Raw genomic sequence first — 12939 nt, 5'->3', positions numbered from 1 at the left:
ATACTTGCAAATGATGTCTCTGATAAGGGGCTAATATCTGAAATATATAAATTCTTTATATAACTCAACACCAACCTCCCCCCAAATAATTGGATTGAAATGGGCAGAGAACCTGTATAAACATTTTTCCAAAGAAAACATACAGATGGCAATAGGTACATGAGAAGATGCTCAACATCACTGATCATCAGGGAAATGCAAATCAAAACCACAAGGAGATATCACCTCACACTTCTCAGAATGGCTAGTACCAAAAAGACAAGAAATAACAAGTGTTGGTGAGGATGTGGAGAAAAGGGAACCTTTGTGGTGCATTCTTGAAAATGTAAATTGGTACAACCAGTGTGGAAAACATTAAGGAATTTCCTTAAAAAATAGAAATACCATATGACACAGTAATTACATTACTTTACTCAAAGAAAACAAAAACACTAATTTGAAAAGATCTATGCAGCCCTGTGTTTATTGCACCATTATTTATAATAGCCAAGATATGGAAGCAACACCAGTCGATAAAGAAGGTGTGGTATACACACGGACATATGCACATGCACTTACATACACATGCATGCAATGGAATTACTCAGCCATAGAAAAGAATGAGATCTTGCCATTTGCAATAATGTAAATGGATCTAGAGGGTATTATGCCATGTGGAATAGATCAGACTGAGAAAGATAAATACTGTACGACTTAAATGTGGAAATTAAGAAGCAAAACAGATGAGCAAACAAAAAGAGAACCAGGCTCATAAATACAGAGAACAAATTAGTTGCCAGCAAGGACAGGGGTGAAGAATGGGCAAAATTGGTGAAGGGGATTGAGAGGCACCAAAGAAAACAAAAGAATGTGTTATCTATGTTTAGAATGATCTCTGTAAACAGAACACAATCTCAGGCACTGGTACCCTGTATTTGGTGACCTTTCACCTCCCCAGTAGTGCCAGTTATTAGGAGAGAAGCACTGTTTCACTGTAAACCGAGGGAAGTAAACTTGTGTTTTCTCAGTAACAATCCACAAAGAACTTAGTTGATGCAATTGACTCATATATGTGAATGTTCACTCTTCACCCGTCTGAGCTATCAGAAGCCAAACTTTCACTGCTGATTCATGTAGCTCCAACCAGTGCGAGAACCCACGGCCTGAGATCATGACCTGAGCCCAAATCAAGAGTCAGAGGCTTTAACCCACTGAGCCATCCAGGCGCCTCCAAAGAATAATCATTTAAATGATCACAAAAAGTAGATTAAAATTGTGCGATCTTATGACAGAATACTTGATGCCCCACTTGTGGGCGGTGTTTGCCAAAACATGGATACCTCATGGATAAATATTGTAGATACCTCAATCATTCTTCACGGCTTAGACAGGCATTAAAAATACTGAATTGGGCAGCCCCGGGTGGCTCAGCGGTTTAGCGCCGCCTTCAGCCCAGGGCCTGATCCTGGAGACCCCCATCGAGTCTCACTTCGGGCTCCCTGCATGGAGCCTGCTTCTCCCTCTGCCTGTGTCTCTGCCTCTCTCTGTGTCTCTCATGAATAAATAAATAAAATCTTTAAGAAAAAATACTGAATCACATTGTGAGAAACTGAATTGCTTTTCAATTTCAAGCTGATTTCTGTCTCAAACCTTCTGAATACATCAAGGAGAAAGTCTCAGCTGAAAGCTAATCTCTCACATCTTTCTGAGATTTTGTAATAGATGGTCCAGCCCACAGGTTCAGTTTTCTGAAGAACTACTGTAGGGTCCAGCTCCAATAGTTATTTATTTTTATGGTTGCTTTCTATTCCTGGTATGAAATATTAATTTTCTGTTTATGGGATTGAAATTAAGTTGTTTTTTAAAATAAATTAAGTAAAACAGTGATTTGATGTAAAGAAAAATATTCAGTAAATGGTGGCATGGGTAGAACATAGGGCAACTGTCACAAAAGAGGCCAAAGTTTGGGAAACACTACTTCAAGAGATATTCCTGAATAATATCTAGGAGAGAACAGTCTCTAGAACAGTTTCCCTTTGTTCCATGTATTTTATAAAGGAAAAGTTAGCACAGTAGTAACGTGTCTTGTTAAATTTTGAAACCTTTTCAAGAAGTCATGAAGAGGATGAGAGGAAGATGATAACTTTTTTTTTTTAAAGATTTATCCATTCATTCATGAGAGAGACAGAGAGAGAGGCAGAGACATAGGCAGAGGGAGAAGCAGGTTCCCTGCAGTGAGCCTGATGTGTGACTCAATCCTAGGACCCTGGGATCATGACCTGAGCCAAAGGCAGATGCTCAACCACTAAGTCACCAAGGTGCCCAAAGATGATAACCTTTATTGAAGATTTCCTTGCTAAGTGGTTTTCACAGGTGCTCATTTGTTTCTCATAACAATTTTGAAAAATTAGTATTAATTTGCACATTCAGGTTTAGGTCTGATCTTCAGGCCTTTCTTCTGACTACACCATTGGGATATCAGATCTTGTGTGCCAACTGCAGGTATGTTAAAGGTGAAGAATGTGAGGTAGAGATGACTGTGTGGAAAAGCATGAAGTTTGGGGTTATGGTTTACCCATCTGAATCCTAGATATGTATACTGCTGAATCTCACTATGCCTTTTACTGTGTTATTTATTATGTGCATACTTTTCTGAGCCATTTTCTTTTAACCTATAAAACGTAGAAAATTATAACTAGCTTACGAATTATTGGAGGGATTGAGTGAAATAGCATAGGTAAAGCATTTAGCACAACACCTAGTAAGTAAGCAGTTACTTGATGTTAGTAACTCCCTTGTTTCAGCTTTTTAAAAAATCCCTATTCTCCACATCAGATGAGACTGAATATAACTATTAGATATGCATATAAAGCAGAAAGTGACTCTCTCAGCCCATAAACTAATATCTGACCCATTCTCTAGCGCTCACCCCACCAAAAGAATAATTAAGGATGAGAGAGGGATCCCTGGGTGGCGCAGCGGTTTGGCGCCTGCCTTTGGCCCAGGGCGCGATTCTGGAGACCCGGGATCGAATCCCACATCGGGCTCCCGGTGCATGGAGCCTGCTTCTCCGTCTGCCTGTATCTCTGCCTCTCTCTCTCTCTCTGTGACTATCGTAAATAAATAAATAAAAAACCTTTAAAAAATTAAAAAAAAAATTAAGGATGAGAGATAGAGTTATCATTTAGTCACATATATTCACAAGCTAATAAATGAAATGAATTTTACTTTTTTCTTGTTCTTTCCTGGTGTCCACAAAAAGCATTTGCCTTTATAAAAGATTTGAAGTAAGGCCTCCTGTGTGATAAAATTTTGCTTCCTTTTATTGTATAAGGAAATACTAAATACATAAGTACATTTAATTTAATCTGTTTTAAATGGTGCATTTCATCAATAATAGTATATGTTTTTCTGTATTGGCCACTGATAGCTGTTAAAAACAAATTCAGGAGTGCCATTCAGACGTTTAGTTCTGAAAAAAAGAACTCTAAAATATCATCCCAACAAATTCTGTTATAAAAATGGTTCTTACCTCCCTCTTTCCTTTCATAAAAGTCTTCAAAAACCCTGTCAGACTTTCTTAGGTTATATGAATTTATTTCCTATGATGGATAATAAAAATGAAAGTTTTTTTTAAAAATAAGAGCGCAAATCTTCATGGATAAATTATATATAGAAAAGCACTTAGAAAATTCACCAGGAAGAATCAATATTTTCATTTATTTTCAGAAATAAAGAATTTGAAGAAGCTGTTGATTTCTTCACCTGGGCTATTAAAATTAATCCATGTTTTCTGGATGCTTATGTTGGACGGGGAAATTCTTACATGGAATATGGTCATGATAAAGCCGCCAAACAAGCACAGAAGGACTTTCTGAAAGCATTGCACATTAATCCAACATATATAAAAGCCAGAATTAGCCTAGGCTATAATTTGCAGGTAACATCATATAACAACATTTTAGTCTACAAAAGCACCTTTTGGACAAGGGAAAGAGTGTATTTGGTTCTTTACTAGTGATTGGGATACATATTATTTCTTTGGTTAAACATTTTACCTTTCCCTTACTGTCATTATCAGAGCAGCAGTGGGAAGCAAGAGTTTATTAGTTACAGGGAACCTGCCTGGCAACCACGCCCAGGGACCTGGTGTGCTAGTGAGATCAGGACTCTTTGAACCTGGGTTTCTTTAATGCTTGTACCTGGCCTTGCCTTACTCACACACTTACAGACAGCCTTTAAAATTTGCCTGATGAATTTCACGGATAAGAATGTGGCTAATTTGTTTCACTACCTTATACTTGGGCCCCGTAGATATTGTCCTGTTGAATTAATGAAAAACTAGAGAGAATAAACACTGGATGATAACTTTGAAGTGGACTTTAGCCATGTAGTGGGTCAAACAACCACTATACAGGGATTTAGGTCATCTTACAAATGGCAGTGAATAAGAACTTACGGGGAAAGCAAGAGACCAAGAGTTTGTCCTTTCAGCAAGATGGGAAAGTGTTACCCTGTTACGAGCAGGTCTCTGAGTGATTTCTGGAATACTCTGACCTGGCCCATACACTCACCAACCTATTTGCACTAATAAAATATGTATTGCCCTTCTTGGAATAAAATGCTAAGTATGCTATATTTTAAGTATGCTATATTTTCCATGAAGAGGAATTGAGCAATTTTAATTTTTCTTCTTTTTTAATATTTAAAATTTTGGACTATGGGCAAAAAATGTGTTCAAATTATCATAATTTGCAGAATTTCTTGTTTATAATCTACAATTAAAGTTGAGTTTTTAAAATTTGAAAATGAGTTTGGCTGATCTAATAATAATAATATTGGAGGTGAATGTTAGGGTTGGTGGTTATAATGAGGTAGGCCCAAGAATTCATTAATAAGGGAAATAAGAATGCCCTCTGAGACTTAAACATAAAATTAGCCATTATTGGATCATAGTAGAAATTTGCAAAGTCAACTTGAAGAGACAGGATGACTCCCAAAGTTTTGAGAGTTGACCGCAATCCAATAAAGTGTGTTAATGTCATCATTCATTGCATTCAGTAGGCATTTTACTGAGCCCAAAATATAGGGCTCTAGGCCTAGGGATACAGCAGTGAACTAAATATACTGGGTTCTTCTTATAGAGTTTACTACCTAGTAGAGAGATGAGTATCAGGCAATCATGAGTATTTATTTAATTATATTCATGATAAATGCAACAAAGGATAAGTTTTAGGGCAACTTATAACAAGGAAACCTAGATTTGTTTTAGGGGAAATGAGAAATGGACATTGTTCTTTTTGAGAAATGAACATTTAAATTGAGTGTGAAAGTCTAGTAAGCAGTCAGTATTAAGAGTTGAAGCTAAGACACAGTGAACAACCCACTAGAAAGTCTTGTGAAAGAGAAAGAGAGGCCAAGTGGATGAAGTGTTATGGACAAGAAGAGAGTGATGTAGGACAGGCTAGAGAACTGGGAAACAACTGAAGGTAAAGGCCTTCAGTTAAAAATGTTATAAATAATCAAAGCAATGACATCAGATTTTTTGTTTTATGAAGATATCACTTGGTACGTATCAACCTGAAAGAAGATTGAGAAACACATCAGTATGCAGAAGGATTGAATCAGGAAAGAAAGGGCTGAGAAGAGAGAGATTCATCCAAGTTCTCCCCAGAGGGAAAAGTAACCATTTGTTCAACAAATACTTATGAATTTCCCTACTATGTGCCTTGCACCACCCATAATAGGGTTAGCCAAAACAGATGTCAGGAACAGATGACAGATATCCTATTGTGAGGCCATTTGCAGCTTAATATTCTTATTCTTTGTTTTGTAAACAAATTTGCTATGACAATGTTGATTTTCACATAATTTGCCCAGAGGGAGAGCTTTGCTGGATACAGAACAGCGCGGAGTTACCTTATTTAGTTTTATACAAGGGTCACTGGGCTCAGTTTGGTTAGTATGAGTCAGTTTCTCAGCCTCTGAGATTCTGGCAAGTTGGATTTTTAGCCTATTAGAATAAAGAACAGACTCTGGACCTCAGTGAATTTATCAACTCACTGCCTTACAGGGTTGAGGTATTTAGTTGCTAGTTGGTCTTCTCTAGGAAATACTTGGATGTCTTTCAATTAACAGTGCCCTTCTCCTGACCTTTTTTTTTTTGTTTTCCAGTTGGGGCTAAGGCTTATATAAACAGAAAATTGGTAGATTTTAATGCATTTTCCATGGTTCCATGGTGTAGTATATTTAGGTATAGTGACTCTAAAATTCCAGATGCTGGTACAATTTATCAAAATAAGTTTTATACCATTAGTTCATTCTCTTATTTATTCAACACATTTATCTTATTATATTCATTATATATAACTGGAGATCCAATGCCAGGCAATAAATAACAATCTGCCCGTGTGTGTGGAATTCAGTGTAAATTTTGTGCTGATGATTGTCAGGAGCACTGGTATTTCATATGGTGGCCATGATTTTATGTTGTTCAAGATTGGCATAAGAGATGACTGTGACAATTAGATTTATTTTAACTAATTGAAATGTTAGCATAAATACTTAGAGGTAATTTAGTCAATTGAATGCACTCACAGTACAGTCAACTTCCTTGTTTAAAATAGCTTAGATTTAGCACAATATAAATTTACCCTTACTAAAGGCTTTATTTGATTAATTTAAAACCATAAACATTTATCATGTTATGGACAATTTCTACTTCATGTAAATGAAAAATTATTTTAGGCCCAAGGAAAATTCCAGAAAGCTTGGAATCACTTTACCATCGCCATAGAAGTTGATCCAAAGTGCTACTTAGCCTATGAAGGAAGAGCTGTGGTCTGTCTTCAGATGGGTGATAATTTTGCTGCAATTCAAGACATTAATGCTGCCATAAAGGTAAAAATCCACTTAGATTATATTACCATTAGCATCAATTATCACCATTAATGAATAGTTTCGGGTAATTTCTCTGTTACTTTTTAAAGTAACTTGTAGGGGAAAATAATGTTTTTCTTTTCTAGGAGGTTCCTAGAGTAAAGAGTTTTTGTGGCTTGCCAATTTTATGACCTAAGTACATTTAAAATCCAAAATCCAAACTCATGATAAATGTTGATTCCTCTCAGTAGATGCAATTTATAGTTTCATAGGACATGAATATTATTTTGTAATAAAAAATGAATGCAGAAAATAAAATAATATTCTGGGTTCAAAGGAACTAAGGAACAATATAAATCCCCAGATTTTCTTCTATAGTGAAATAGCAAATAAAAATCTCAGGTTTTGTATACAGTGACAGAAAATCTTTTCTTCTAGTTTTTGGATTCTGTTTCTGTAGAAACCAGCAGATTTTGTAATCTTTGAGATAAGAAAAAGGAAAGAACTGGAGGATAATTGCTACTACCTAGGACAAATAAATATGTTAACTATTTAATTTATTCCCCAGTGTAATGAAGTGAAACCGATAAGCTTCTGGCCAACCATGTCTATCTTTTGGAAAGGAACTGAGTAAAGCACTAAGATTATTTGTTTTATTGCAACGAATCAAGAAAGTTGACACTGAATCAACTTCATATTGAGTCCTTTCTCAAAATATTTGGTCTAATGGGGTTTCACTTGCACTATAAAATTACTCATTTCCCACAAGTAGATTTCATAACATTCATTTTTACATACATTAAATTGGAGAATAATACTGTTCCCAGATGCTAAATACTCATACGATTATATTACAGATCAATACTACAGCAGAATTCTTAACAAATCGTGGTGTGATTCACGAGTTTATGGGTCAACAACAGAATGCAATGAAAGACTATCAAGCAGCAATTTCTCTAAACCCCACGTATTCGTTGGCTTACTTTAATGCAGGAAATATCTATTTTCACCACAGACAGTTTTCCCAGGTAAATGAGTTTTCCTTAACATTTTCTTTTTGGTGCTAAATGCATTCTTTGTTATGTATAATTTCAGAATGCAGTCCTTATATCTCAGGCTAATCATTAGCTCCTTATTAAGTGTTCTCATCTCTGTGGATTTATTCTCCTCATTATCATCAACCTTTCAACACTTGTTTACTGGACATTGGTTTATTGGACCCTTGTCCAGTAAACATTGTTCTCAACTTTCCCCAAATGTGGGCCATTGCCTTGCTGCCCATTGCTGCCAGCTTCTGGCCTAGAATCCTCTCTTTGCTCCCACTTAGACAGATCTCAGACTTCCTTCAAGACTCTTTTTCATTGATGTGATTATCTCACTCACCTTAATCGCTCGCTACCTTTCCTAAATTTCAGTCATGTTACCTGGGACTGAGAGTAAGGAGTAAGGAGATAAAGATGTTAGTTCTGGTTTTATAACATCTTAATTTTTTCAGAATGTCTGAAATGAAGGTGTTGGGTTATTAGATGATATTTTTTATCTTTTGAATTTATTTTATTTGAACTGTAATGCATTTACATAATTCAAACTTAACTTTAACATTTTATTTATATTCACTCTTTTGTTCTCTACCTTCAATTTATTGTGTTCCTTGTCTGTCTTTGAGTCAGAAGTTTAATTCATTTATTGTCACCCTTTAATTTATAGTGTGATGAGTTGTCAAGGTTAAACTATTTCCCAAGTATTGCTTCTAGCAGTATCCTATGTCTTTCGGTCTGTAATGTTTTTTATTTTTGTTTTCCTAAAATGTTATGCTTGAAATGTTATTTCCCCTTTGACTGAAGAATAAATTAACAGAGCACTTAAAATGTCCAGGTGGAAGGGCTTTTATATTTTCTAATTTTGAAGTTTATTGAGTTTTAGTGTGTTCTTGTATATGCCAACTTAAAAAAAATACTCCCAGAGCCTTTTCAAAAAAGAATTTCTCCTATAAGGATAAAGAGTTAAAAATATCCATATAAGATTTACCTTATAAGTTATGTTTTTAATTTAGCCCATATTGACACTTGTTTTTCTTTTGGTTTATTTTGGAGTGAGAAAGGTTTAAGTATCTTAAATTTAGTGGGACATCAATAGTTTTCTTTACATCTCTTGTAATTTCTGCTTTATAAAAATTTCTGCTACATTATTATTTTATGTACAGATATTCATACACATTACATATGCTTTGTGAATGCATTACAAGTGTCCTTTGGTTTCTTTTAAATGTTCTTTGGAATAAATTCACTTTTATCTGATACGAAGATTGTAACCCCTGATTTCATTTGGTTTGCCTTTGCCTGCATTCCTTTGACCTTCCCTTTATTTTCAATGTTCAGAATCCTTTATTTTAGGTTTGTGTCTGTTTTATCAGCAAGGGTTAGATTTTGCTTTAGATGGCAAATTGAAAATACTTAGCATTTTAAAATAATAATAAAGTTGGCATGGTTGATCTTAGTTCTGTTATAATGTCATATTTTCTACACACATGTATTTAATGTATTTTATTCTGTGGTCTACTATATTTAATTTTTTCCAAAGGTTTTCTGATACTTAGGAAGGTTTCCAGTTTTGTGTTAGTGGTTACCTTTTTAAAAATACCTTTATGCTCTTAGTTCCTTATTTCTTTAGTTTTTCTACTATAAACAACAATAAAATTACCATTTAGTAGTCTCTTCTTCCCTTTCTCCTCCCTCTCATCTGTTTGTTGATTTTAGTTAATAGTATTCTCTTTTGGAAAAAAAAGTTTTTATTTTTATTCTTAAATATGTGTAAGTTTACAGTGTCAGCTTGTGCCAGCTTTCCACTTTGTCTCCCTGTTCTCCCATTTTTTGGGAGTTTCATTATCCCTCCACTGCCAAAGGGCTTAATATTTGCATGCTATTTTGTTACCCTTATTTCACATTTTAGTCTCAGTTCTCCAGTTAAGTATATTTAGTTTTCATCATCAGCTTTTTGCCAGTTTTCCTCCTAACCACTCATTTCTTACTTGCCTGAAATTGGTCCTCTAGCAGAGTCCTGAGAAAGGGCTCAGGAGAACAATATTCCTTGAATTTTATGTTCATAGCTGTTTGCCTGTGGTGTTTACAACTTAAGACAGCATTTCTGGGGTTAAAATTCTGACTTACTTTTTCTTTCCTTGTGTGTCTTAAGTGTTGCCTCGCTATTTTCTGGTGTTGTATGTTGGTGTCAAAAATGATTTTTTTGATGCAAACTTGTTTTCCATTCTTCTATCAGTGACTTCATTTGGTCAAGATAACTAAAGATTTTTTTATTTTAAGCAAAAAGTTTTTCCAAGGTATGTCTCAGAGTTGACCATTTGAAGTCAAAGTTTTCAAGTATATGGTGGGAATTTTCAATACGTAAGTTTCATAAAAGTTGTGTTGAATTCAGTGTAAAATTTTTTTTGTTTCATTATTCCCTTCATTGGGAATGAATGCTAGTTATTATATATAAGATGCCCTTTGACTTCTATATACCAATTATTTTTTCTCATTTTTTTATATCTTAGTTTTTGTGTCTTTTTTTTTTTTTTTGCATTTTTCGCATTTCTCTTATAAATCTTTCCTATGTTCTCTGAAATCTCTGTTATCCCCCGTGGACTTTATAGATCAAGTTTCTTTAAAAAATTTTTTTTTTCCTAGTTTCATCTCATTCCCATGTCATACCTTCCTGACCACTTCTTTTTTTTCTTATTTATTTGAGAGAGAGTAAAGAGAGAGAGAGAGAGAACGTGAGGGCTGACAGAAGTAGATTCCCCACTGAGCATGGAGCCTGATGTGGAGCTGGATCCCAGGACCCTGAGATCTTGACCTGAGCTGAAGGCAGATGCTTAACTGACTGTGCCACCCAGGTGCCCCTGGCCACCTCTTTTCTGAGATCCTTCATTTCTGATTTATTTTTTCTTAAATGCAATTGCTCCCTTAGCGTTTTTCTAGTTCATTTTGAAATTTTATGTTATAATTTTTATCTGTGTTGTAGCAATACTTTTTTATCTGGTGAGTTTTTATTATCTTTTCAAAAATTAAGCTATAATTTTTTCATCCTTGTTTTTACAATGAAGGCAGGCAAATTACTTTTCTGTTACTCACATTTGGGTGAGATAAATTTTGTTCCTTGACTAATAGCAGAGATGCTTATGGGAAGCAGGGTGATGAGCCATGGTAACTTTCCAAGTTGTGCTCCCATCGATGTTATGGCAAAGGATTTTATAAAACGTCCTCTCTAGCCCAGTTGGTTTGGGAAGACTTCTACCACAGGCTCTGTGTTTTTCAGAACTTTTCACAACCCTTGCTTTCTAAGATGACGTACTCATTTAAAAAAGTTTATATTGCTTACATTTTCCAAGACCTGCAATCTCTGTGTCTTCCTGTGCCACTTAATATTGCCACCATATCTCTTAATAAAATGATCATTGGGGCATCTATATGTACCAAGAGGCTATGGTTCTTGTCTTCATTTTGCTGGAAAAGTTCAGCAAATATTTCCTTATTCCACTTAACTCCTCATTCTTTCAATCTCCATATATTTATGATGTACCTTCTGTGTGTGAGGCTTTAATAATACCCTGAGGGTACAGAGCTAAACAAGATATGGAAGGCTTTTTTTCTGTTGTAACTTACTTTTTACTGGAGGAAGAAATACAAAATAAACCATAAAATATTAATAGTGATAAACACATGTAATACAGTTTCACATAAGCATTATTCTATCAGTGTGACCATATGTGTGGGACTCTATGAAACTGAGATTGCCTGGATGGATATTGTAGGTAGAGAAGGGAGGGCTTTATGGAGCACGTTCTGGGATAACACCAATATTTAAGAGTGAAGCAGTGAGGAGATGCCGAAAGTAGACTGAGAAGAGAACATCCAGCCATGATGATGAGAAGGAAAGCAGGAGAATATGATAACATTAATGAGAATAATTGGGCTTTAAGAAGGGAAGAATGTCGTGCGTCAAGGAAGAAGAGAGGTTGGAAGAAGTCGCTGATCGTTTTGGCAAGAGCACTATCACAGCAGTAGTGAGACAGAGTCTTGAATAGTAAGGATTGTGGAGGATATGTGAGGTGAAGAATTAGAGCAGTTCAACTGGTTCAGGAAGTTCTGTGGGGAGAAGTAGTGAAATGAGGATGATAGCTAACATGGAGTAAGGAGTTCTCTTTATTTTGTAAATATGAAGGATACAGATTCACATTCCTATGTTAATGAAAAGTGTAGTAGAAAGGGAGAAATTGTTGGTGCAAGAGAGAGTTGCAGGGATAATTAGGATCAAAATCTTTGAGAATTGAAGTTAAATTTTGCAAGTTGCAGTGGTGGCCTTTGAAGGGAGCACGACACTATTCATTACATCATGGGGGAAGGCAGAGTGTTGGGGTACAGTTGAATGCAAGACAGGTAGATTTTGATAAGTGAGCATATCTACTTACTGACTATATTTTCTCTATGGAATATGAGTATAGTTATCAGTTAAGAGTGGGGTAGACACTTAAAAAGGGTGGCAGGGTGGCTAGGAGTTCTGAGGGGAAAAGAGAAAATGTGAAATAACTATTATAGAGAGTAGTAGGGTCAACATACTAAGGAAGTGTAGTAGGATTACTAGACAACAGTAAGCTCTCATTTTAGGTTCGTGGTTATGAATTTAAAGCAAGTTGTCGACTTTACACTGCTTTGTATGTAATTCTGTCTATACAAATTTAATACTGCTTTGGGTCCTTCCATAATGGTTTCTGTGTGCTGATCTCTTATTTCCTCACTCCAATTAGGCTATAAGCTCTGTAGGGCCTGGAGCCATACTCTCCCTACATTTCCTTCCTCAGAAAGCCCATTTATACCCATGGCTTATACTACATGTCAGCCTGCACCTTTTTACTGAGCTCCTAATTCATATATATCACCAGTTGCTAAAACTGGATATTTTCCATGTGCATTAGAGCCCAGACTGAATTCAACTGTCTCCTACCTCCTCTCCAGCTCTTCTTCATATAGACCCTCTCTCAGTTCATGATGTCATCTTCCATCAAGTCACCTGAGTAGAGACAGC

General features: G+C 35.6%; 1 protein-coding gene across 1 annotated transcript in view; it reads left to right on the top strand.

Moving 5' to 3' along the window:
- Nucleotides 1-12939, top strand: part of TTC6 (tetratricopeptide repeat domain 6) — a 183089-nt gene that overhangs the window by 166051 nt on the left and 4099 nt on the right. The window contains exons 27-29 of the mRNA XM_055309051.1: nucleotides 3709-3919; nucleotides 6727-6879; nucleotides 7716-7886. Of these exons, the coding sequence (XP_055165026.1) occupies nucleotides 3709-3919; nucleotides 6727-6879; nucleotides 7716-7886 (535 nt within the window). The remainder of the gene's footprint in view (nucleotides 1-3708; nucleotides 3920-6726; nucleotides 6880-7715; nucleotides 7887-12939) is intronic.

Source organism: Nyctereutes procyonoides, unplaced genomic scaffold, assembly GCF_905146905.1.
Source record: "Nyctereutes procyonoides isolate TBG_1078 unplaced genomic scaffold, NYPRO_anot_genome, whole genome shotgun sequence".
Taxonomy (NCBI): Eukaryota; Metazoa; Chordata; class Mammalia; order Carnivora; family Canidae; genus Nyctereutes; species Nyctereutes procyonoides.
This window is presented reverse-complemented; position numbering and strand designations above follow the sequence as displayed.